General features: G+C 42.4%; 1 protein-coding gene across 8 annotated transcripts in view; it reads right to left on the bottom strand.

The window, feature by feature from the left end:
- Positions 1-26,036, bottom strand: part of CABIN1 (calcineurin binding protein 1) — a 242,231-nt gene that overhangs the window by 2,089 nt on the left and 214,106 nt on the right. For all 8 annotated transcript variants that reach the window (XM_077293470.1, XM_077293474.1, XM_077293475.1 and 5 more), the window contains 5 exons: positions 24,589-24,685; positions 21,443-22,054; positions 10,700-10,774; positions 2,733-2,997; positions 2,455-2,595 (listed from right to left, as the gene is read on the bottom strand). In XM_077293470.1, the coding sequence (XP_077149585.1) occupies positions 2,455-2,595; positions 2,733-2,997; positions 10,700-10,774; positions 21,443-22,054; positions 24,589-24,685 (1,190 nt within the window). The remainder of the gene's footprint in view (positions 1-2,454; positions 2,596-2,732; positions 2,998-10,699; positions 10,775-21,442; positions 22,055-24,588; positions 24,686-26,036) is intronic.

Below are 26,036 nucleotides of genomic sequence, written 5' to 3'. Positions count from 1 at the left end.
TCAGTACTCAGCGACCGCGGTCTGGAGATGAGCGGGCGCTCAGAGCACCGCAGGAACAAGGAGGAAGAGAGGCGAGTATTGGATTTATTTTTTATTTTTTAATCGGGGTGCATTATCTCATGTACAGCACCATGGAATTAATGGTGCTATATAAATAAATAATAATAATACTGTACTGGCTGCTCAATGGTGGTGCATTATACTGTACTGGCTACCCAATGGGGGTGCATTATACTATACAGGCTGCCCAATGGAGGTGCTTTATACTATACAGGCTGCCCAATGGGGGTGCATTATACTATACAGGCTGCCTAATGGGGGTGCATTATACTGTACTGGCTGCCTAATGGGGGTGCATTATAATATGAAGGCTGCCTATGGGGGTGCATTATACTGTACTGGCTGCCTATGGGGGTGCATTATACTGTACTGGCTGCCTATGGAGGTGCATTATACTGTACTGGCTGCCTATGGGGGTGTATTATACAGTACTGGCTGCCTATGGGGGTGCATTATACTGTACTGGCTGCCTATGGGGGTGCAATAAACTATACAGGCAGCCTATGGAGTGCATTATACTTGTACTGGCTGCCTATGGGGGTGCATTATACTATGGAGTCTGCCTATGGGGATGCATATGGGGGTGCATTATACTGTACTGGCTGCCTATGGAGGTGCATTATACTCTGCTGGCTGCCTAATGGGGGTGCATTATACTGTATTGGCTGCCTATGGGGGTGCATTATACTGTACTGGCTGCCTATGGGGGTGCATTATATTGTACTGACTGCCTAATGGGGGTGCATTTTACTATACAGACTGCCTACGGGGGTGCGTTATACTATGCTGGCTGCCTATGGGGGTGTATTATATTATACAGGCTGCCTATGGGGAATGCATTATACTATACAGGCCTATGGGGAGTGCATTATACCATTCAGGCCTATGGGGAATGCATTATACTATACAGGCCTATAGGGAGTGCATTATACTATAAAGACCTATGGGGAGTGCATTATACTATACAGGCCTATGATGAATGTATTATACTATATTGAGGACTATCTGGCACATTATACTATATGGAAGCTATCTAGGGGGCCATCATACAGTGTGAGGATTACAGTGAAGGGGCCATCACACAGTGTTGGGGCCACCATGCATGTTGGGGGCTTCTAAGGGGTCAGTATACTGTGTGGGGGTACATTACAGTGCGGAGGCATTATGTTATGTATAAGAGAGCATCATACTGTGTATAGGGGAGCTGTACAGGGGGGGAGACTCGGGACATTATTAAATGTAAAGTGGGCACTTACTGTTATAGGGGAACTCAGGTTACTGTTACTATTAAATGGGCACACAGGGCACTATTACTTTCTAGGGAGCAAAATGTGGGCACTGTTTTCTAGGGCACTTGCACCCAGCATTACTATATTATAGAGGGGTGCTTTAGAATTTAGAGGGCACAGAGAACTACACAGCAGGTGCAGTAATAGGGATACACACAGCAGCAGCATTGGGATATCAGCAGGATGTGGAGTTTGTGCAGATTGGGAATAGATGGTGACGTGCTGAAAATATGAGTGAAACGTGTCTTTGTTTTAATCTCTGCAAATGAGTCATGGATGGAAGAAGTTGCGTCGGTCTGGGCCAGATGGAAAAGTGAACAACTACATCAGAAAGAATGTCAGCAGTAAGTCACCATCTGTAACTGTACTTTGACCTGTTATATGTTCTTCAGGGCTGGTATCTACCACTGACCATATCAATGTTGGTCTTTGTATAGAGATTATTTTGAGCAGCAGTGCGGTCATCTGCGGTTCTCCTCCACTATTAGGGTGCGTCACCCAGTTATAATCAATGTTACTTGGCTAGGGGCCCACTCAGAAGCTTCTCCCCCCTGAACCAAAATCCTAGCCACACCTCTGCCAGCCACTCATTGGCTGCAGTAGACTCGACAATGTTACATCACTCTCCGGGAATAGCGGCGAGTATCCATTGAGTTTATTTTCAGGACCTGAACGGATTAAGAAGGATGTGTCCAGTAGTGGACAACCCAGTTGATTGCTGTAAGCACTTTACATTTATACACGGCACATGTGCCAGACTTTGCTGTTCGAGAGAGAATCCTGGAGCAGATGAAACATTGCAAGGGTGTATAAAGGATCATTTTTACATAGTGCTGCCCCTGCCTTCATAATATTAGTCCGTGGAACTGAGGATCACTCTCTTCTAAGGTTTATGCTGGATACCTTGATCATTGGAAAAACATGGCTGCTTTATCTTCCAAAAATAGTGCCACACCCGTTCACAGGTTGTATTAGGTACTGCGGTTTACTCTATTGAATGGCATTGGAATGACCTACATTACCACATACACGACCTGTGCACAGGTACCATGTTTGATAGTAAGAACCAAAATTTTGCTAATGGTGACCATGAATTTCTGATTACCTGTTTCGGAGTGACTGGAACAGGCAAAACCCGTCCCGGCTTCTGGCTGCCACTGAGAAGCGTCTGGTGCGGTGGTGACTGTTGCTGTTTTAGTTGGTTGGTTAGTTTGTGGGAATGATGAATCATCTATGTGTGCTTCTTCTACAGGAAAGATACACAGTAAGGATTTTAATAAGCAGAATTGGACTCAGACACTGGTGACATAACAATGACACATTAAATCCAGCGTGTACAGCATGTCCATGGGATTCGGAGCTCTTAGTACATGAGAAACTCACCGCGGATGACTTGCGACACGGTGGAGCACACCCTGGACCCTGGTCCTCGACTGGTTTCAGGAGGAGATGATGATGAGGATGATGATGATGAAGTGGTTGGCACAGGCTTAACTTTGAATTGGTGCTCAGATAATCGCAAAAAGTTCTCAGGGCTGAATGTGGCCAAATTGAGAGGGGTTAGCTGCACGGACACAGCAGGCAAAGGAAAAGCAATCTCACGGGGGTCCTTAATAATCTTTGGGGTGCTGGGTGTGTCTGCAGTTTGCTGTGTACGAAATAAAAGTGCAATGTATTACAATTTGAGGCTAGGAGGCAATTACCAAAAATATTAAAACATTTTTTACAGAATTAGTTCCACGATTTTAATAACAAGATATTGCTATCATTCCCAATATAGCCAAGCACATAAGTAAACCACAAACAGCTATCTATATGACTGACCAGCACCGACAACCGTATCCTTATGGTGGCGCTGGCGATCTTCATTGCACATTGCTGACAATATACATCATTAATAGATGGACAAAGTATAGAATAACATAGAGATAACAGGCCATTCAGGTACAGGGCTATTCACAAGGAATAAGTGCTGCAACCCCTAAAAGAGACGTTCGACCGTACTGAGAGTTGGAGTGTACATACTTTGGTTCATGAGAAGTGAGAGTGCAATGAACCTCAGCAGATGGCCGTCTCCACTACGAGATAGACTTCCTGCACGCCTTTATGCGTGTCGGTAGTTTATGTGTGATGCTTGCATTTCATTCCTGCCAAATCCGTTCTTCATTTATTAACAATGTACAGACACAGTTTGGAGGAGCATGTTTTCATTGTGAACAAATTTTGGAAAACTGAGTCCTTAAAGAAGTGCTAAAGTGAGTTCCTAAAGAAGTTTGGAGGTCGAAATCCACCATCCAAGCTGTGTATTCTCTCATTGATGAATAAGCTGGAATGTACAGGAACATTATTGGGTAGACATGATGGAGAAGGTCCAAAAATGTCGGAGGAAACTATTCATGTGAAATAGCAACTTCTAGCATCTCCACGTAAATCATTGCACAGACTTTCCTAGGAGATAGGCATGTCATATTCCACATGTCTAGGTGCGGCCAAGAAAAGTCATGTTCGCCCGTCACTGTTTTTCATGTTGAAAGGGCCAGATCGAGAGAAAATAATTTATTTCCCAATTTTCTCCTTTTAGCCATTTGAAGGATTGGGTGTACAGTAACAAGCCACGAACACTGCAGGCACTCAGAGAACATAAAGCGAGGAATTCAGGCTATGACCCCAGACATCCTGCGGAATACATTCAACAATATGGAATGGCGTGTGCAGGCACGCTTGGATGCGAATTATGGACATTTTCAAAACCTGCTTTAAAACAACAGTTTGTCATGAACCAAGGTTTGTACGGCCCAAATTGCAGTACGGTCGGCAGTCTCTTTTAGAAGTTACAGAAATTATTCTGGGTAAAGTAGAGAGTAAATAACCCTGTATATATATTACATGTTTTGTATACATATTACATGTTTTGTATACATGCATTAAGGTGCAAATGTTTTAGGCAGGTATGGAAAAAATGCTTCACAATAAAGGTCCCTATACACATTTGACAAACAGAAAATCCTTCGATACGGACAGGTTCAGCAGACAATCTAATGTGAGTACGGGCTCCTGACAGATGTTGTTGGGTGAGTTAAGGGTCCAGCATGTCCAATTTTTGGCCTACCGATCCTTCTGTTCTCCCTGAGATAAGATGCCACCAGAGATGGCTGACATTGGCTCTCTCATAGAGAACACAGAAGCATTAGGGTATGTGCACACGTCTGGATTTCTTGCAGAAATTTCCTGAAGAAAACCGGAAATTTTCTGCAAGAAATCTGCATTTTTTTTTTTGCGTTTTTTTCCCGTTTTTTTAGCATTCTGCAAGCGTAATTAGCTTGCAGAATGCTAAAGTTTTCCAAGCGATCTGTAGCATCGCTTGGAAAACTGACTGACAAGTTGGTCACACTTGTCAAACATAGTGTTTGACAAGTGTGACCAACTTGTTACTATAGATGCTGCTTATGCAGCATCTATAGTAAAAGATAGAATGTTTAAAAATAATAAAAAAAATAAAAAATGGTTATACTCACCCAGACGATCTCCTCAGCGGCGTCCGTTCCTATAGATGGTGTGGTTCAGGACCTGTGATGACGTCGCGGCTTGTGATTGGTCGCGTGAGTCACATGAGCGGTCACGCGACCAATCACAAGACAGTGACGTCATCACAGGTCCTGAACCACACCATCTATAGGAACCGAAGAGAGAGCATGCACCGGAGAGGCGGGAACACTTCGGGGGCCATCAGAGGGTGAGTATATCACTATTTTTTATTTTAATTCATTTTTTTTGACCAATTATATGGTGCCCAGTCCGTGGAGGAGAGTCTCCTCTCCTCCACCCTGGGTACCAACCGCACATAATCTGCTTACTTCCCGCATGGTGTGCATAGCCCCGTGCGGGAAGTAAGCAGATCAATGCACTCCTAGGTGTGCGGAATCCCCGCAATTCCGCATTTTTAATGAACATGTTGCTTTTTTTTCCGCGATGCGATTTTTTCGCGGAAAAAATTGCAACATTCGCACAAAAAATGCGGAATACCCTGTAAATAATAGGAGGCATATGTAAGCGTTTTTTTCGCGTTTTTATCACGTTTTTATAGCGAAAAAACGCGAAAAATCCTGAACGTGTGCACCTTAGAGTCCAACAAAAGCTACATGCAAGTATACCTAGAAGAATTGATGTTTTGATGTTGTTTTGAAGGCAAAAGGGTGTCACACCAAATCTTGGCTTGATTTAGATTCCTCCTTTGTTCATTCACTATGCATTTTGCAAAATTGATCAAATTTAATTAACATTTTTATTTTTGAAAGTTTCTTAGTTTGCAGCTTTTTTCCACACCTGCCTAAACCTTTTGCACAGTCCTGTACATTCTGGTAGCTTTTGGCGAGAATATGCACACACGGTACATAGCAGGATGGCAGCTAGTGGAATGCACACATCTGGCCCACTTCTCTGCTCTCGCTGCAGTGACTCATTCTACCAGACTGCCTCCAGAGCAGTGGCTGTTCCCAGCTGGCACAGTGCCAGGTGTCTGGGCATCGCTAAGGATGCAGAAAATAAGAGAAAATCTCTCTCCTTTCACTACATCCCTCAATAGGTGTCAAGACAGGTCTGAAACACTGGGGCAAGAAAAGAGGTTCATTATAAGATAGAAGGTGTCATGGCAACAAGGAAACAGCCCGGTTACATGGAAGTCAGTAAATGGTGCAGAGACCCCCTTGGCACATCTCATCTATGGCTGCATGAGTGAGGGGAGGCCGATGACGGAGAGCCCTCCTCATAATACACAGCAGGTGGAGGAGGTGACAGGTGTCCCCAGAGTCCATTACACAGAGGTGCAGAGAGACGGCAACGGGGGAACCCTAGGGAAACACAGCATCTAATCTGCAAAATACCTGCTAAGCAACAAATAAAGGACACCCAAGAGAAAAGGGCTTAGTGCTTCCATTTTTTGGGTACTCAGCAGTTGTCACCCAGCTTTCCCACATTCCTGAGTGATAAATCTAATGTTTTGTGTAATTACAGATTAATATGATTGCACCCTCTGCTAGGGGATCACTTCTATAGATCCAGCAGCTGGAACACTGCCCTTCTAGGTGGTCACCCAGCTTTCCTAAAGGTAGACCTAGATGGAGTTGAAGAGGGGAAGCTCTTTACCCCATTATTTAATAAAGTAACTCTAAGAACTTGATATTTCAGCATGGGCCTCTTCATTTACAGTGAGCTGATACCCCCTGAACAACGCTCTGTGCCTTCTTGCGGTCATAAGACCCTACAGTGCTTGCATTACACATCTCCACACTACCATATGGCGGTACTACACTTTGCATGAAGCCATAATATGACACAGATGTGCACAAGCGCCTTACTGGGGCATACGTCATGGCATGCCGACTCTGTGTGCCGAGATATTGTCCCCTGTATACAGAGTGCCGCAGAGCCTACACGGCCGTGCACAGAGCCGGCTCATGCATCCTGATTGTTTCATAAGGTCAATACTGGCATGGCTGGGCTTATTGCACTACTAGGCGGGCTAGGCTTTACAAAAATAAAGCGAATGTGAATTCTTAGAAATTAGAGAACATGTGATGCGGCATCGGTGGAGCAAACAGGTGGGCAGGATGTGCATTTATATCACAATTTCTGCTGCCATTTCAGAACCATTTTATCAGTCAGGAAATGATAACTCTGAGCAGCTACACAAATGGTGTCCTGAGAGCAGCCCACAAGCCGCATACAGCTCACTGATGCAGAAGATTCAAGAGCATTTCCTGTTTGTAGAGTAGGTTTCTCCTCGACACGAGTCGCCTCATCCTCCGAGGCAGAACAATATATACAGGTCCTTCTCAAAAAATTAGCATATAGTGTTAAATTTCATTATTTACCATAATGTAATGATTACAATTAAACTTTCATATATTATAGATTCATTATCCACCAACTGAAATTTGTCAGGTCTTTTATTGTTTTAATACTGATGATTTTGGCCTACAACTCCTGATAACCCAAAAAACCTGTCTCAATAAATTAGCATATTTCAACCGTCCAATCAAATAAAAGTGTTTTTTAATAACAAACAAAAAAACCATCAAATAATAATGTTCAGTTATGCACTCAATACTTGGTCGGGAATCCTTTGGCAGAAATGACTGCTTCAATGCGGCGTGGCATGGAGGCAATCAGCCTGTGACACTGCTGAGATGTTATGGAGGCCCAGGATGCTTCAATAGCGGCCTTAAGCTCATCCAGAGTGTTGGGTCTTGCGTCTCTCAACTTTCTCTTCACAATATCCCACAGATTCTCTATGGGGTTCAGGTCAGGAGAGTTGGCAGGCCAATTGAGCACAGTAATACCATGGTCAGTAAACCATTTACCAGTGGTTTTGGCACTGTGAGCAGGTGCCAGGTCGTGCTGAAAAATGAAATCTTCATCTCCATAAAGCATTTCAGCCAATGGAAGCATGAAGTGCTCCAAAATCTCCTGATAGCTAGCTGCATTGACCCTGCCCTTGATGAAACACAGTGGACCAACACCAGCAGCTGACATGGCACCCCACACCATCACTGACTGGGTACTTGACACTGGACTTCAGGCATTTTGGCATTTCCTTCTCCCCAGTCTTCCTCCAGACTCTGGCACCTTGATTTCCGAATGACATGCAAAATTTGCTTTCATCAGAAAAAAGTACTTGGGACCACTTAGCAACAGTCCAGTGCTGCTTCTCTGTAGCCCAGGTCAGGCGCTTCTGCCGCTGTTTATGGTTCAAAAGTGGCTTTACCTGGGGAATGCGGCACCTGTAGCCCATTTCCTGCACACGCCTGTGCACGGTGGCTCTGGATGTTTCCACACCAGACTCAGTCCACTGCTTCCTCAGGTTCCCCAAGATCTGGAATCGGTCCTTCTCCACAATCTTCCTCAGGGTCCGGTCACCTCTTCTCGTTGTACAGCGTTTTCTGCCACATTGTTTCCTTCCAACAGACTTACCATTGAGGTGCCTTGATACAGCACTCTGGGAACAGCCTATTTGTTGAGAAATTTCTTTCTGGGTCTTACCCTCTTGCTTGAGGGTGTCAATGATGGCCTTCTTGACATCTGTCAGGTCGCTAGTCTTACCCATGATGGGGGTTTTGAGTAATGAACCAGGCAGGGAGTTTTTAAAAGCCTCAGGTATCTTTTGCATGTGTTTAGAGGTAATTAGTTGATTCAGAAGATTAGGGTAATAGGTCGTTTAGAGAACCTTTTCTTGATATGCTAATTTATTGAGACAGGTTTTTTGGGTTATCAGGAGTTGTAGGCCAAAATCATCAGTATTAAAACAATAAAAGACCTGACAAATTTCAGTTGGTGGATAATGAATCTATAATATATGAAAGTTTAATTGTAATCATTACATTATGGTAAATAATGAAATTTAACACTATATGCTAATTTTTTGAGAAGGACCTGTATATCTCACACACACAATCATCATCACCTGGGTATGTGAGTATATATGGGGTTGTAGAACGGCCCCACTTAGCATCTGCTCACAGAGGGTGCCAGGCCTCCAGACAAATGCCCCATGTGTCCCATAACATGTAGCACAGAAAGAAGGCAGCACTCGGATTCAAAAGGCAAAATTTAAAAAAGTGGACTTTATTAAGCCCAAGCAAGTTTTTGCTATGTAATCTGAAGACAGCAGGAGATAGAGGCTGAAGCACAGAATTCAGGGATGTGTCACTTGTGCTGTTGTTTACGAACTGTGAAGAGATCAACATTGCTGGACTATGCTAGTCCGACTCCGCCCCTTCCTGTGATAAGCAGCTCACTGTCCATGGACATTGTATATACAGAGCCTGGTGTGGGCGGTGTTTGCTTTCTCAGCTCTGCTTCATTCTAACTCTAAAAGCTCTGATTGTGTCAGAACAGCTGCTCCCAGTAATCTAAGTGATACATCGTTGCATTCAGGGTCCTTTTGTCTACCCCATGCTGCTATCAGATGACCTACAGTGAGGAATTATACTTAACATTAATGTTATTTATACATCTCTACCACTGGTGCAAAACCATACATTTATCATAAATAAGTCCAAAGCTTTAAAAACATATGCTAAAAATATCCAGAGAGCACCATTCACCTGAGTAAGACCACAATAGTGTATAGGCAGTAGACTTTGGGATATCATTTTCTTAATTCGATAGGAAAGTACAACAGTGTGCAATTTCCTATACATATGCCTTCGCCAAAGAAGTATGCCATGTAATGTACCTGTTTTTACAATTGGACCCTCTGTTCCACGTATGCCACTGTAGGCGTATACTGTGCTATCCCCAGGAGAACTACGCGGGAAGGGTCATAAACAGCGCACAGAAAAAGTGATCAGATCTGGGCGTCTGTTGAACTTATCTGTGAATATACATACTGTCCCTTTAATTTTATATGTGGTCACATGGATTTGATAAAGGGAGAGGGAAAACCCTGCAATAACAAGCCATAAGCTGCTTAAACTCTCCTACAATACTTTCCAAATCCTTGCTTGGCTTTTTCGGTGTTCTATTTCTGGTTATTTTTGTGTTGTGTACGACACTATAACTCTGCACGGCACTAATGGACATATAAAGGGTTTGGAACTTTTCACACTGAACTGTAAAGCCACTTTCCTATTAAGTAAAAAAGCAATGGATTTTCAGCAGTTTTTTTGGGCTTCTATAGCGAGCCTAAAAAGTTCATGTAAAATCACAACTAAGATTTTAAGTTAAATCTGCACACAAAACACATAAGAAAAAACAAAACATCCAAAAAAACCAATAATCAGGGCATACTGCTTTTTTGTGTATTTTGGTGCAGACAATGGCAAAAAAAACAGGAAGGAGAAAAAGTGTTTCTGCTACATGAGAACATGGCCGAAAATGGCCACAAGCGCATGTCCTGCCGGGTCGCCCAGTGTAGCATACGGCACAACTAGGGTATTCACTAGATATGGGATCTGTCAGCTGTATACTGTTATACGCAGTTTCCAAGGTTAAGCTACGCAGGTATGTTTGCCAGTAAAAACCCCCATGTAATAAATACCACAGGGTTATTGCTTTGGATTTTAGATTGCGAGTAACCTACGAGCTGAACCATTGGATTGCTTTGCTACAATGTATCCCAGCTATTTCCTAAGGTATAGACATGGGTTTCTTCGACCTAAGCCATAAAGAGACAGGGATGCAAGTAAGAACTAATACTGTATATTTGCCAAAAACCCTGCAGATATATGGCACGGTTTTAACCTACATCCACAATCTTTACCCCAATATACCCGGTTTCATGAGCACAAGTGAAGCATAATTTGGCATTTACATCTACTAGCATTTTCCATTCGCCTGCCTGGGTCACTCACCTGTTTCTGGGCAGATGCGCCCATGTGAAGTTGGCAGAATTTAATAGCTTGTTCTAGTGCAGCGCCTTCATCCACCTGAAAGACAAAGCAACAACTCATTATGGACTATCCTGTTAATCTACCACTATGCTTTAGTCATACATCATGAGCTAGATTTCAATGGAGTCTAATAAAGAGGACCTTTCACCAATTTTAGGATGTTAAATTGTCCTCATCATGGAATAGTGGCTGCAGAGCCGAATATAAATTTTTTTTTGATTTTTTTTAATTTGTCATCTTTGTTGCAGAAATCATAGCTTGCTAACTTTAGATTCTTTTTTTTTATTTTTTTCTAAGACCAGTGGAGCAATACCAGAGATTCTTCACTGTGGGCTTATTTTTTTTCCCCCTGCATGACATCTTTTGCTTTGGATTGGTCAACGTCACGCGAGGAAAAAAATTAGAACAAGGCCCAGAAATGGTCTGATTGGACTTTCTCTGTGTGAGAAATGTAATTACACAGCCCCACTCTCCACTGTTCTTACTGTTGACATCTAAAATTATTTCAAGCAGTGGAGGGGAGTAGAGCTGTGTGTCATTGCAAACACCTCCTGCAGCTCTCCCCTCACAGCACTGTTAGATCTGCTCCCCCCTCACTGATTACCATGAGAGAACAGCTGCAGATGTGTTTGCGATGACACATAGCTCTGCTCTCCTTCCATTCCCTGCATGTGATAACAGTAGGTGCCAGCAGTGAGGTAATCTTTTCAAGGCAGCCAGTGTGGGCGCTGGTAAACAGAGAAATAGCAGTGAGAAAAAAAGCTGCATGTTGTTTTTTTTTTTAATGAAACACAGGTGTGCTCTCCTCTCTGGCTGTTAGATCTGTGAGATCTGGTCAGGCACATCAGTCCTTCCATATTACAAAGAGAAAGCTCGGTCTGACCTGCTCAGGCGGCATGTGCTTTGTTTTCCCAATAAATGACGCCTTCTGCTCATGATTGGGTAATGTCATAGAGAGGAAAAAGTAACCGTGTTCCCTCCTCCCAGGAAGAATCTCTGGCAATGCCTACTTGGTCTTCGTGAAATTTAGAATTTAAACTTTATGAGCCAATATCTCCGCAATGGAGATGAGAAAATGAAAAGTTAAAGCTATGTTGCACTCAGCTCTGCAGCCTCTATTCCATGATTGTAGCTAATTTAACATGGTCAAAGTGATGACAGGTCCTCTTAAATATATGATCAATACTTACAACAAATCACCAAACAATCAGTGAAGATACTGATATAAAGTATAAAGATTGTGCATGTGACATCAGTCCTAGTAATCAATAACTTACAATAACCTACAGCCGTCACGCACTAAGCAGGTACAAGAAGCTGCATGAGTAATTGATAAAGGCAACATAAAAAGCAGGAGTTTCCCAATAATGTAAACTATTATTAATGCCAATGTTGTAAACCAACAACAACATAGTTAGAAAGGCCGAAAAAATACTTTTGTCCATCCAGTTCAGCCAATATTCCATCAGAATAAATCCCCAGATCTACGTCCTTCTAGAGAACCTAATAACTGTAAGATACAATATTGTTACGCTCCAGGAAGACATCCATGACCACCTCTGACAGATGGCTCACACTCCCTTCATGGTCATACGCCATTTTCAGATGGAAAGTTGGTTTTTACACTTGAGAAAGATGCCAGTCGGGCGTGGAAACGCATTGTGGAATAAAAACCGCTTCTTTATATACTGAATCAAGGATCATAACTTCGGTTAGCGCAGCCCAAAAACGTAAATTGTCTTTTCCTTCAGTTTCAGATGGAAAGCATAGTCACGGATATATGAATCCCAAATATGTGAGCCTTACAGAAATTGTGAAACCCTTACACATACGCACTGCAGCAACATATATTTTATGTGTAGGTTTTTTTTTCCACTTAAACATCTACATTATATTTAACATATAGAACATTTTGTTTAGAGCTGTACACAATCTGTTTACAGCAGGTGAAACAAAAAGTGTCACATACACCCACATTAAGGGATTTACCACCCAATAGGTGTGTAATAACAGTATGCCACATAAACCATTTCATCAGTGTCCCCACAGAATTCATTACAAGCCTAAATAAAACATATAGATGGTAAATGAGCACTAATGAAGTGGGAGTCATGGACACCAAGGTTAAAGAATGAATGTGCACCATCTAGCCTTAGCAGCTGAAGGTATTAAAAAGGTTTTCACTCCCTTGGGTCCAGCACCGGCTCTCTTTCGCTGCTTCTGTCTGCGTTTTGGCTGAAGCAGTGACATCACTTTGACAGCTTGCATCACCGCTGCAGCCAATCACTGAGCTCAGCGGCTGGGCAGCGCTGATGTAAGCAGCCAATGTGACGTCACTGCTGCAGGGAATACACAGAGATAGAAGCAGCGCCGGATCTGGAGAGGGTGATTACTATCTTATTTATCAGTTCTATAATTTGGAGGCGGCCATTTTTTTTTTTCAAAAAGAAAACCCCCGTAGTCTCTGTTCAGATCTGCGTCATTGCCAGATAAAGCTAAATATTAGATCAAGCTTGTAAGCGCTGCACAGCGGTGGCCGATCTCTTAGGCAACGAGCATTACACAATAAATAGAAAATTTACAACATCAGGGAAAAAGAGACGAATTTGAAGAAATAGTAAATTACAAAAGTGCTTGTATCAGTCCAACAATACCCATCAATGGCAATCTCTTCACCCGACAGACTGACATTAGGGTTTGACGGAGTTATCATGGTGTCTAAAACTTTCATAGGAGGAAGAGCAGTAGCATGCAGCGCTATTCTTCCTGACAAATCTGACCATCTGGGACAGGGCAAATGTGAACAGAGTCTAACAAGTTCTTTAGCTTAGTTTTGCCTTTCATTTTTGTGGGGAAGAACGCAGCATGTCATTTCTGGCAGACAGCTTGTCTGGTTCACTGACATTGTCACTGAGCAGTTATCTGAACGGAGTACACCATCAGGACAGAGAAAATTGTCTGAAAGACCGAGAACAAACATCCCGTCCAAAGCACCAACTACATCAGATTCCACAGACCTAAGAATGGGATACGACTCATTACCCAGGCCAGGCTTCAGCAAATCATTCCGTAGGGGAAGAATAACGGATATATTGTGTCTAGAGCAAACCCTGATGGGACAGAACACAGCACAAAGGGTTAAAGAGAGAATCCATGAAAGGGGAGTTGCAAGTGTGATGTGTAATGACTGACAGTCTACTCTCCTGGTCTTACTGAAGAGCAGAGCTGAACTTTGTCTCATTACAAACTCATGTGCAGAGCTGTGTCTGACTCCAACTAACACCTCTGTAGCTTTCATCTCACACAGTCAGTGCTGATAGTACTGTGAGCAGAGCTACTAGAAGTCTTTGTAATGAGACAATCTCAGTGAGGAGAGCAGACTGTCAGACATTACATGTCTCACATTGATTATGTCCCCATTCATTTAACATAAGTTTTTTCTGGAATAAGACATTGATCACAGATATCTAGGTATCGCTTTATTCTGCTTCCTATGACCTACATGCCCATATAGACAGCTCAGGAGGGTTGATCCTATTGATAGAGTCCCTTTAATCCAAATATCTTACTTCTTCATACCATATGATATTCACAGGGGTCCAGCAAGCTGGGAGACCCCCAAATTGGAGCTGATGCTGAATGTTATTTTCTTGAGCAATAGACCAGAAAGATACAAACGGAAACAAACTCGGAGACTTTAATTCTGCAATGCTGGCATGTCGCCAATAGCAAATGTATGTGATAAGGATTCTGCCAAACTTGTGTTAACTTATGGCGTGCCATGTTCTGGTTTACAGCACCGGTATCAACGGAGCCCCATCCTCTCGGTTGCCTGTATGCATCGCATGTCAAGAAACATACAACATACCCCAAGGGAGTGAAAAAGAACATTTACAGAGCTAATGGCTGCAAAATTAGAGAAGATATTGTATAAAGGAGGAACAGAGCTTCTGGAGGGTTTATCCACTCATATTAGGAAATATACTAATGGAGAAAGTAATGGCACTCAGTCATCATTACGCTGATAATACGGTGGTGTGGTAAGTGCAAGGTCACAGGTGATCGTTGGGAACTAGGATTCCTCAATGGACACCATTAGGCATGGTGAATAATACAAAGGCTGTAACTCACTGTAGGCGAACACTGGATCTGACTATTTTCTATAAATGCGGAGAAAATCCTTTTAAAATGCAGCCCACTCAGAGTATGTTACAAGGTGATACCTCGGGGATTACACATTACATTACTTGTGCAGCTGAATATTATACATTGCTATCTTTAAAGGGGTAGTCTGGCCTAATAAAACCCCTTTTAAATAACCTATTAGGACATTATGCATCACTAGACACAAGACCCTCATTGGACCACCTTCATCAACCAACCAGAGTGGAGAAAGCGTCTTGTCCACAGAAGACCCCATCAGTCTCTGCCTCACATCGACTGCCCTTGATATCAATGGGTACCACATAATTCTTTACTTCCTGCACTGGTGACACTACAGAGAAGGTGAACACTTGCTACCAGGTTCTCCTGTGATAAACTGATTTTTGAGGTATCCTTCGAATAAAAAAGGAGTTGCCAAAAGCAGAGAACTCATTTTAGAGATGCTATGTGAAACAACTATACAGCCCCTTTAACCAAGGGACTGTCTAACCAGTAAATTCTGCTAGTACGCGAGGGTCTCCCTAAAATGTGGTTCAAGTGACCGTATAAAACCATATAAGTTATGTACATAATGCCTTTATGATCACATCTTGTAAATGCCCTTATTTATTTAATAGGTTATGTTTAATGGTGAGAACCTCCCTCATGTTCATAAAGCAGTGGCAGCATACCTGCTAGTAATACCTGCTAGTGACTATTTTACACATTGCTTAACATTAATCCCGTAGTGACCCGTTAATGATGCACCAATTTTCTTTTGTTTTCATCTCTCCTATTGCAGAATTTTCTGTATTTTCATGACTATGAAAATTGTACATTCACACTGAAGGCATTAAAACTATGAATTAACACATGTGGAATTATATACTTAACAAAAAAGTGTGAAACAACTGAAAATATGTCTTATATTCTAGGTTCTTCAAAGTAGACACCTTTTGCTTTGATGACTGCTTTGCACACTCTTGGCATTCTCTTGATGAGCTTCAAGATGAGAAGGGGGTGTCCAAACTTTTGGTCTGTACGGTACATAGAACAAAAAAACTACACCTATTGAGTATCCACAGCCATGTGAGCATAATAACCTGGAGGATTCATTCAAATGTTTATTTGGTTGATTTTTTTTATATATTTGCTTTGCAGAAAAAAACCCAAACCATCCACAGCCCCAAATACCAGAGGTTTTTGCACCTCTACTCGCCTTTGTCCTCCAGAGGATGCTAAAAGATCTCTGCAGTACATAATTTTTCTCCGCTAACTTTTTTTCTACTGTAACTAGGGCACCTGTAGGTCCCCAAGTTACAGGAGGAAGCGACTTTGTATAGTAACAGAAGTCCCTGGCAGAGTGGATCTTGCTAGGCCAGGCAGAGACCTGAAGATTATGTGATCCCAAAAGTCTTACAAGAATATTGGCAGTGCTCATTAAACACTATGAAGCTGACGAAATAGAAGACAGAGGCAGTAATAAACTGCTTCTATCTTCTCCACAAGGTGCCCGCTGTGTGCGACAGCTGGAGACAGAACCTGCTTGACTGCAGGAGCTTTAACCAAGGGGTATAAATTTACAGTGGCGATGGGACCATGCAACATAAATTTACAACACTTGGTTGTTATCAGGTTAATACAATTTTTTTTAAAAGCTCTAATGGGACCAAAAAAAACCTTTGCGCCATTCTAGCGGTTTCTACATGTAGTGCCACGTGACAATTCCTGTCAATCATAGCAGAAAGTAGTTTTAAAAGGGTAATCTCCAGTTTGGATATCATCCCCTACCCATGGAAATGACTTCCTGATCACTAGAGGTTTGACAGCTGGGACACCCACCGATCCCAAGACCCGGGGCTTTGAAAAGAACCACGTGAACGTAGTGGTGGTCAATAAAGTGCACGGCTGCTCATATCATTCTTAATGGGAGTTAGCCGAGCGCTGTGCTTGGCTTGTTTTGGCACACTGGTTATCAGGATTGGTAAGGGTTCCAACGAACGGGAAGGTACTCCCTATCCCATGCATGGGGATAACTTTCACCCTTGCGAATATCCCTTTAACATGATATTTATTCATCTTTTAGCTAAATGTGAAGATCTGGTTCCTCTGAATCACTCTTTTCACTCAAACTATTTCCCAGTGGTAGAAAAATCAAAAGTATTCTTTATAACTGTTAAATTTATGCGGCTCCAACGAATGTCAACAAAACAACAAATAGCAAGTATAATGGTATAATACGCAGAGTTTTACCATGGGGCCACAATTACCTCTGCAGGACATCTAAAACTGCGTAAATATGAGTGGGAGAGGTTGAATAATTGAGGATGAATGAGCCACACAAGAGCAATATGTTAGGGAATGTGTTTCACAGTTCCTAATGGTTACAGGATATTTTCATTTAGGACAATGGCCGCAAGCTTTCTAAAGAAAATCATGTACCCATCAGCCACCGGGAGACGGTCATTCCGTGTAGTTTTACCCTATTATAATCTCACAGGTTGGCCAAAGATGAACTAATGCTTTAAATTGAATTACATTTTGACATACAGTACAGACCAAAAGTTTGGACACATCTTCTCATTTAAAGATTCTTCTGTATTTTCAGGACTGTGAAAATTGTAAATTCACACTGAAGGCATCAAAACTATGAATTAACACATGTGGAATTATATACTTAACAAAAAAAGTGTGAAACAACTGAAATTATGTCTTATATTCTAGGTTCTTCAAAGTAGCCACCTTTTGCTTTGATGACTGCTTTGCACACTCTTGGCATTCTCTTGATGAAGTTCAAGAGGTAGTCACCGGGAATGGTTTTCAATTCGCAGGTGTGCCCTGTCAGGTTTAATAAGTGGGATTTCTTGCCTTATAAATGGGGTTGGGACCATCAGTTGTGTTGAGCAGAAGTGTGGTGGATACACAGCTGATAGTCCTTCTGAATAGACTGTTAGAATTTGTATTATGGCAAGAAAAAAGCAGCTAAGTAAAGAAAAACGAGTGGCCATCATTACTTTAAGAAATGAAGGTCAGTCAGTCTGAAAAATTGGGAAAACTTTGAAAGTGTCCCCGAGTGCAGTGGCAAAAACCATCAAGCGCTACAAAGAAACTGGCTCACATGAGGACCGCCCCAGGAAAGGAAGACCAAGAGTCACCTCTGCTTCTGAGGATAAGTTTATCCGAGTCACCAGCCTCAGAAATCGCAGGTTAACAGCAGCTCAGATTAGAGACCTGGTCAATGCCACACAGAGTTCTAGCAGCAGAAACATCTCTACAACAACTGTTAAGAGGAGACTTTGTGCAGCAGGCCTTCATGGTAAAATAGCTGCTAGGAAACCACTGCTAAGGATAGGCAACAAGCAGAAGAGACTTGTTTGGGCTAAAGAACACAAGGAATGGACATTAGACCAGTGGAAATCTGTGCTTTGGTCTGATGTGTCCAAATTTGAGATCTTTGCTTCCAACCACCGTGTCTTTGTGCGATGCAGAAAAGGTGAACGGATGGACTCTACATGCCTGGTTCCCACCGTGAAGCATGGAGGAGGAGGTGTGATGGTGTGGGGGTGCATGGAGGAGGAGGTGTGATGGTGTGGGGGTGCTTTGCTGGTGAGACTGTTGGGGATTTATTCAAAATTGAAGGCATACTGAACCAGCATGGCTACCACAGCTTGTAGTGGCATGCTATTCCATCCGGTTTGCGTTTAGTTGGACCATCATTTATTTTTCAACAGGACAATGACCCCAAACACACCTCCAGGCTGTGTAAGGGCTATTTGACCAAGAAGGAGAGTGATGGGGTGCTACGCCAGATGACCACCAGACCTGAACCCAATCGAGATGGTTTGGGGTGAGCTGGATAGCAGAGTGAAGGCAAAAGGGCCAAGAAGTGCTAAGCATCTCTGGGAACTCCTTCAAGATTGTTGGAAGACCATTCCCGGTGACTACCTCTTGAAGGTCATCAAGAGAATGCAAAGCAGTAATCAAAGCAAAAGGTGGCTACTTTGAAGAACCTAGAATATAAGACATCATTTCAGTGGTTTCACACTTTTTTGTTATAAGTATATAATTCCACATGTGTTAATTCATAGTTTTGATGCCCTCAGTGTGAATGTACAATTTTCATAGTCATGAAAATACAGAAAAATCTTTAAATGAGAAGGTGTGTCTAAACTTTTGGTCTGTACTGTATGCCAGTCATAAAGAGAATCTGAAATGAACAGCTACAGAATCTCACAGGACTTCAAAAGTCTAAACCCTAAACATTCGCATGGCACACATTTTAGAGCCTCTTTTTCCAGTATACCAATGTAGACTATGCAAGTTTATGCAAGTCAGTGATGGTCATATTAAAACTGACAGAAACAATGGCCTTAAACAACCAATTACAGTCTTGATTTCAGTTTTACAGAACAGTTATAAAAAAGAAAGCTCAGCTCTGATTGGTTGCTATAATCAACAAGGTCAGCATTTTGGTTAGCTGCAAGAAATATGGCCCACCATTCCTTTATTTTCCCTCTGATTATGCTCCACGCCATTCCTCCTAAGGATCTGGCCACATCTTCATCAGATTTTCTTTCTGGGCTTCATCAAAGGTCCACAGAAAGTTGGCGCCATGAACAGCTCAATAGGAGGCGTTCTTCTTGCCACCAGAGTACTGGTACGTCAATGAATCCAGCACAGCTTTATGACTTCCGTTATAAACCAGCGTCACAGGGCAGATGTGAGCAGAGTTTACTTATATGCTAAAATACAGGTATCGAGTACAAACAGGAGAAAGGTGGGATGGGGATGGGAGCCAAGAGACAATGATTTAGATCTCCAAAACAGACAAGACTTAGGGCTTATTCAGATGTCCGATTTCCACATACAAATGTCATCTGTCTTTCTCACGGATAGCACGTATGCCTGTGATAGTCTATGGGGCTGATTCACATATCAAAATCAGCACTGTAAGTGTATGGGCCCATGAAAAAAAATCAGTCCACACTCAGGTGACATCCAAGTGTGGTCCCATTTTCACAGACAGTCAGAAAGGAAAAGGTGGAGAAACTTTCCTTTTTTTATTTCTCAACGTATAATCAAAACGGATGATTCTCGGTCCACACTCCGATAAAACAGAGTCTGATCAAAAATATTGGTCAGTTTTTTACGTATGTTATAAAAATGGATGACTAAATGAGACCCAACGTCGCTTTCACACTGCGCTTGTTCCCACATTCGTTGGTCCCATTGGAGCTTACATCTGAATCCCTCCCCCTCGCAAAACGGGATTCAGGGGTATGCACTGATGGACCATTGACTATAATGGTGCTGACAGAGTCAACGTGTTCTCCGTCGTATATCATTTTGGGTGTACACGCTTACTGGAGGCGGAAACTCAGAAGTAGTAGACTGTGTCAGCCTCCAGTAGGCGTATACGCCCCAAAAAACAGAGAACACACTGACTGTCAGCACCATTAGTCATGGCGCCGCATACGCCCTCATCTCATTTGGCACGGGGGAGGGTGGGAGCTCAGATGTAAGCTCTAACGGGACCAACGAACGTGGGACAAAGCGCAGTGTGAAAGCGCTCCAAGGCATTTATATATGTCTGCAAGGACAAATACGCAATTAAAATGAAACATTTTGTCTCATTGTTTTATAATAAAATGACTCCGTCATTCTCGTTGCCTATTGTCAGATGCATCTGTGAAAAATTCTCCTGTGAATGTTACACAAAAATAATGAATCTAGTCTGTTATAATAAGGACAGGACAAGTGGAGGGTTGTATTTAGGCCCCATGGGTTACCTGGCACCCAGAAGCAATAGCCCAGTGGGTCCCCAGGGGTACCTTCCCGTGCGGACCCAGAAAGACCTGCATACGCCTTCGCCCCTGGGAGATTTGTTTACTTGCTGTAACTGTAGATTCAGAAGACAGAAAGGTACCACCCTTTGGGCCTGATACTGCTCATGTGCCACAGGTGGGAGAGATGTGTCCACACTTACGTCTCCAACGCCCGTCTGTAACCATTCTCAGTGACTGCCTACTATGCCAACCACTGCCATCAATCAGCAATGAGAGCACAAAATACAGCAGAATTACACAACAACTGCAGCACAGTCATGATGAGACTTATGAAGCAAATATTCCTCCTTCCTGCTGAAAAAGGACCATTCCTTTCCAGGTGCAATAGCACCACTAATGTCTGTACACTTCTTACCACCTTCACATTATCCATTCCTTCGATTCTCCTTCATTGCACCTTATGAATTAAAACGAGTGCTGGCTATGAGCAAAACCAGATGTTCGGAGCAACCAACAACATTCTTACCGTCTGCTTTCTGCTGCTCAATTCTATATTACACCGATCACAGGAATCTTACATTATGTAGGTTTTTTTTCTCCAAATGATGAATCACAACTTGAATATCCAAAATACACTCAAAATAGTTTGCACCCATATTATGTGCAAATGTCTGAATACTGGCCAACAACAGCATGGTAAAAATCCCAACCAGTAAGCACTCAGGTTGGTACACTATGACCTCGAGCACCATCACGTAAAGTATTCGGCTCTCACCTGTTTGATCAGCATGTATGTTTTACTCATGATCTTTTCAATACTGGCCAAATCATAGGTGGTGACTTTTTGTCCCTGCTGCCAAACACGATATGCCTCAAGGAGCAGGTTTTTGCTGCTCTCAGTGTCATCTAAGAGCTTCCTCTTGCGGCTGGCTCGGTGTGGAGTGTCCTCCATCGGTTGGGGCGTGTGCTGCCCGGGGCCTCTGCTACCTGCAGGCAGATGATGTTTAGAACTAATGCTCAGTTCTTCTAGTGATAATTCTGGACCCTCTAGCCCTTTATCCTTAAGGATCCTAGCGGAGTCTTTGCGATGCTGGTCCAAATGTTTTTCAGGGTGGCAGGAGTGTCCATCATGGCCCATTGGTTCTGAAGATTGAGGCTTTCCAGTCTCTTTCACAATTCTGATTTCTCCAGTTTCCATTGCCTGAGGCGCAGACCCTTGTACAGTCTCTTTTCCCCCATTCTCAGATATTCCCGATACCACCCCTTCACCTAGAACCAGTTTCTTTTTGGGTGCTACATCTTTCCGGTCATCTGATGTAGGCCGGCCAGTGACGTCTGTTGTCATGGAAGCCGCTGACAACGGGCTGGGGTCTGGACTTTTAGGATCCTGCAGAAAGACACCTTGTTAGCTACAACTTACTATAATAGTCATATCAACAGTAAACTACATAAAACTTGTCAGTAATCATTCACAATGCTCCACTATGTTAACCCCTTCACCGAGGAGCCTGTTTGCACCTTCATGACCAAGTCAAATCTTCTGACCACTGTCACTTTATGTGATAACTTTGGAACGCTTCAACGGATCACGGTGACTGAGTGTTTTTTCATGAAACATTGTACTTCAAGATAGTGGTAACATTTCTTCTATATGACTTGAACTTATTTGTGAGAAAAACGAAATTTGGCAAAAATTTCGAAAATTTAGCAATTTTCAAACTTTTAATTTTTATGCCCTGAAATCAGAAAATAGTTAATAAATAACATTTCCCACATGTCTACCTTACATCAGCACAATTTTGGAAAGACTACTTTTTTTTGCTAGGAAGTTATAAGGGTTAAAAGTTGACCAGCAATTTCTCATTTTTGAACAAAATTTACAAAAGCCTTTTTTAGGGACCACATCACATTTGAAGTGACTATGAGGGGCCTATATGACAGAAAACACCCAAAAGTGACACCATTCTAAAAACTTCTCTAAAAAATGTTCCTGTTGCTGAGACATTCTTATAAATGGGCCCCTGACATTAGTGCAGGGGATCACAGCTGAGGGAAAGCATTTCATGGTTTGTTTTGTAAACAATATTTTACTTAAAAAAAAAAGAATCATTTGAAATCCGGTGCTGTAATATCTGTATAGTCTTTTGCTTCCTCCCCTGCCCAGGAGCTGTGGTATGATCAGACCATGTCCCTGTATGGTCAGACACGGCCATTACACAGTACACAGCAGGGGCACATGTATAAGATTATCTCAGCACAAGAACATTATATTTAAACACATCTAATGGTGGAAATTATAATTATTCCATGATCTAGTGATTAAAATGAACTATTGTTCGTGGGAAAACCCCTTTAAGTGAAGTTACCAATAAATACATTATATATATATTTTTTAGAATCTTTAAATCATAAGATATAAAAGCAGGTGCCATGTTTATGGAGGCCGCAAATGATGGTCAGTCTGCATTGCTTTATGGATAGCAAATGCCAGAGCACTTTAAGCAATTTTGAAAGCACATCTAAGAAGAAAACCGCAGGTAATTCCTATCAGTTTCCTCTCCTTTCTGTCCAATCAGTAGGAGTCTGATTGCTGTGACCCCACCAGCCACTAACATTTTAGTAGTAGCAGTGTTGGAAAAGTGCAATGCCACGTCATCTTGTGTCAGCTGCTCTTCACTTTACCATGATGCCCGCGCACAGACTGGTGGCTTGTCATTAGGATTACACTATGTCTTGAAAGCTGCTGCAGGACAGATACATGGCTAATCGGTAGCCTCAATTCCAGGCGCTATCATGATGTGACCCTAAGGAGGACGAAAGTGCATTAATCTTGCAATTTTCACACTGGCCATTGGGGCTTTTTTTATACCCATACTTCCTGTTACTTCAGGAAACAAGACATTTACATTAGCCACAAAGAAGACTCTCCAATCCTTTGTATGGAAGCATCTAATGAGCGTGTGCAAAGGTCAGTGTGCTGGAACGGGAGAGCACGTCGGTTGATCCCGTGTTATCAGCTGTATACACAGCTTATTGTAATTATTGTAATCCTGTCTCTGATAATATGTAGCCTAGCTGTAAACGCTTACTGAAAGGATAGAAAGTTTGGAACGCATTCAGCAAAACAATATCAAGAATTCTGGCATAAATTGCTCTGAAAAGTCGCAACATTTTTGCACAGCTTAGAGTTGCACAAACATTTTGTGACTTTTGGTGTTTTTACGCCAATTTCACCCACAATATAAGTAGAGCTGGGACTTAATGAGGGCATGGCTGGGGCGTTATGCCTCAACTCATTTAATTCATGATAAGCGGTGGTGCTCTCTACGCCAGAAATCTGGACGCACGCCACTCGTCAGACGCTCCTTATTTATTAAGAAGCATGCACTTTACCTGCGGGTTTTCGCCTGCGTTTTTACACCTGCGGACTCCTATAAATGAATAAGTGTAAAACGCTGCGGAATCCGCACAAAGAATTGACATGCTGTGGAAAATAAACCGCTGCATTTCTGAGCGGAATTTGGTTTTTCATAGGTTTACATGGTACTGTACAACGCATGGAAAACTGCTGCGGACCCGCAGAGCCAAATCCGCTGCGGATCCGCAACGTGTGCACATACCCCAAGTAATTTTCTGATGATCGCCATCCTCTATGGCTCGGACATTAACTTAAGCTCTTCATACACAGACTAATTTTGGCTAAGCTAGCTTATAACGATGACAGTCTAATGTGTATGGTGGCAGCGGCTTTAGAGTTTAGCCTTGTACAGCAGGAACTAGACGGAAAGCCTTCTTCCTTCTGGAGGAGAGCCAATAAGCATACAATGATGTGACTAACAAATCTTGTCAGCAGAGCATAGGACTCCACATAGTGGACCAGAGACCAAGCAAAAAAAAATTCCAGCACTTTCTCTTCCTTACCCCAGATAAGTCACTCAGCATGTCCTCCAACACTTTTACGGTAAGAACAAAAGCTCGCTGTGCCAGAACCTGTCGATCCACATCCCGCAAATACTTTCTGCAAACAAAAGAAGTTTTGCTGTGTGCGGCATATACCATTTATATACAAGTGTTATATTTAGTAAATTACATACGTGAAGATGAATAACTGACATATGACATGCTGCCACCACTACTTCATACAATTTCATACTTGGTGATCACTAGTAAGGTAAAAATTAATATCCGATTGTGGAAATGTCTTCTTTGCCAGGATTCATTAACACAGATTGCACAGGAATGATAATTTCATTTATTATGACTTCATATACTCCCAGCTTCTAGACCAGACTTATGAGTTGTACAATGTAGGGAAAGGGACCCTAATCTGAAGGCTAGATTTACACATCTGTAATGTTTGGTCCTTATGTAGACTACAATTACAAGCCAGGCTGCGGGGCTCCTGACATTAAGCCTCATTCAGACATCTGCTTATTTCACGTTACAGAAAAAAAGGGTCAACTGACATCAGTGTTTTTGATCCGAGTTTCCCCAGCTTCTCTGTGAAAAATGGACAGAACTCGGACGGCATTCCGAGTGCTGTTCATTTTTTCACGGACGTATAGACGGATATGTCTCCGCGGTTTTTCGTGGACCATTTGGTCGGACAAACGAAACAGTCAAGTGAACAGCCTCACAGACTATCATAGGTACAAGCTTTATCCATGAAAATTACAGACGGCACTCGTACATGAAAAACAGACGAATAAATGAGCCCTAACAGCCTGATAAGCACTTATGAGCTGTTCAGGTTAAGACACCCGCAGTTTTTGCTGGGAATTGTGGTCACAAAGATGTGAATGTAGTCTAACACTGGACTTATTACTGGGCTGTTTTGCTGTAATTTCTGGTAAAACACCATCTTCTGAGCTCTGATAGTTTTATCTATCAATGATGAGCTGCTGTGTCGTCCTCAATATTCACGAAAACTTTCAAGAACATGATTAATAAACAACTTTCTTTGCAGTGTTAGCAAAAAGCGGTGGGGCGGGCCATCTGGCTCCAGCTAGTCTCACCCCAGATTGATAGTTTTCTGCCTCTGCACCAGCAAGTTACCAATAAAAGATGAGTGAGACTAGCCGGAGCTAATGAGAGGACCAGCAGAGCTGCAGTGTTCATACAAAGAGGAGTACGACTCCCGTGAAGGTGGGTGACCAGTTCATTAAACATAGCGCTCTATAAGGGTTGCAAAATAATCACAGAAGAGGTAGATTTCATTTTGTGACTTTAGAACAGTCTAGTTCGAGTTTATTAAAGGGCCTGCAGCTTTTAATAACTTTGGTACAAACTTATTATTATTTTTTTTTTTAAACCCAGTAACTCCCGATAGAGCAAAAAAGGTGCTCAATACTTCCACCTACACAACCTGG

Source organism: Ranitomeya variabilis, chromosome 1 (assembly GCF_051348905.1).
Source record: "Ranitomeya variabilis isolate aRanVar5 chromosome 1, aRanVar5.hap1, whole genome shotgun sequence".
Taxonomy (NCBI): Eukaryota; Metazoa; Chordata; class Amphibia; order Anura; family Dendrobatidae; genus Ranitomeya; species Ranitomeya variabilis.
This window is presented reverse-complemented; position numbering and strand designations above follow the sequence as displayed.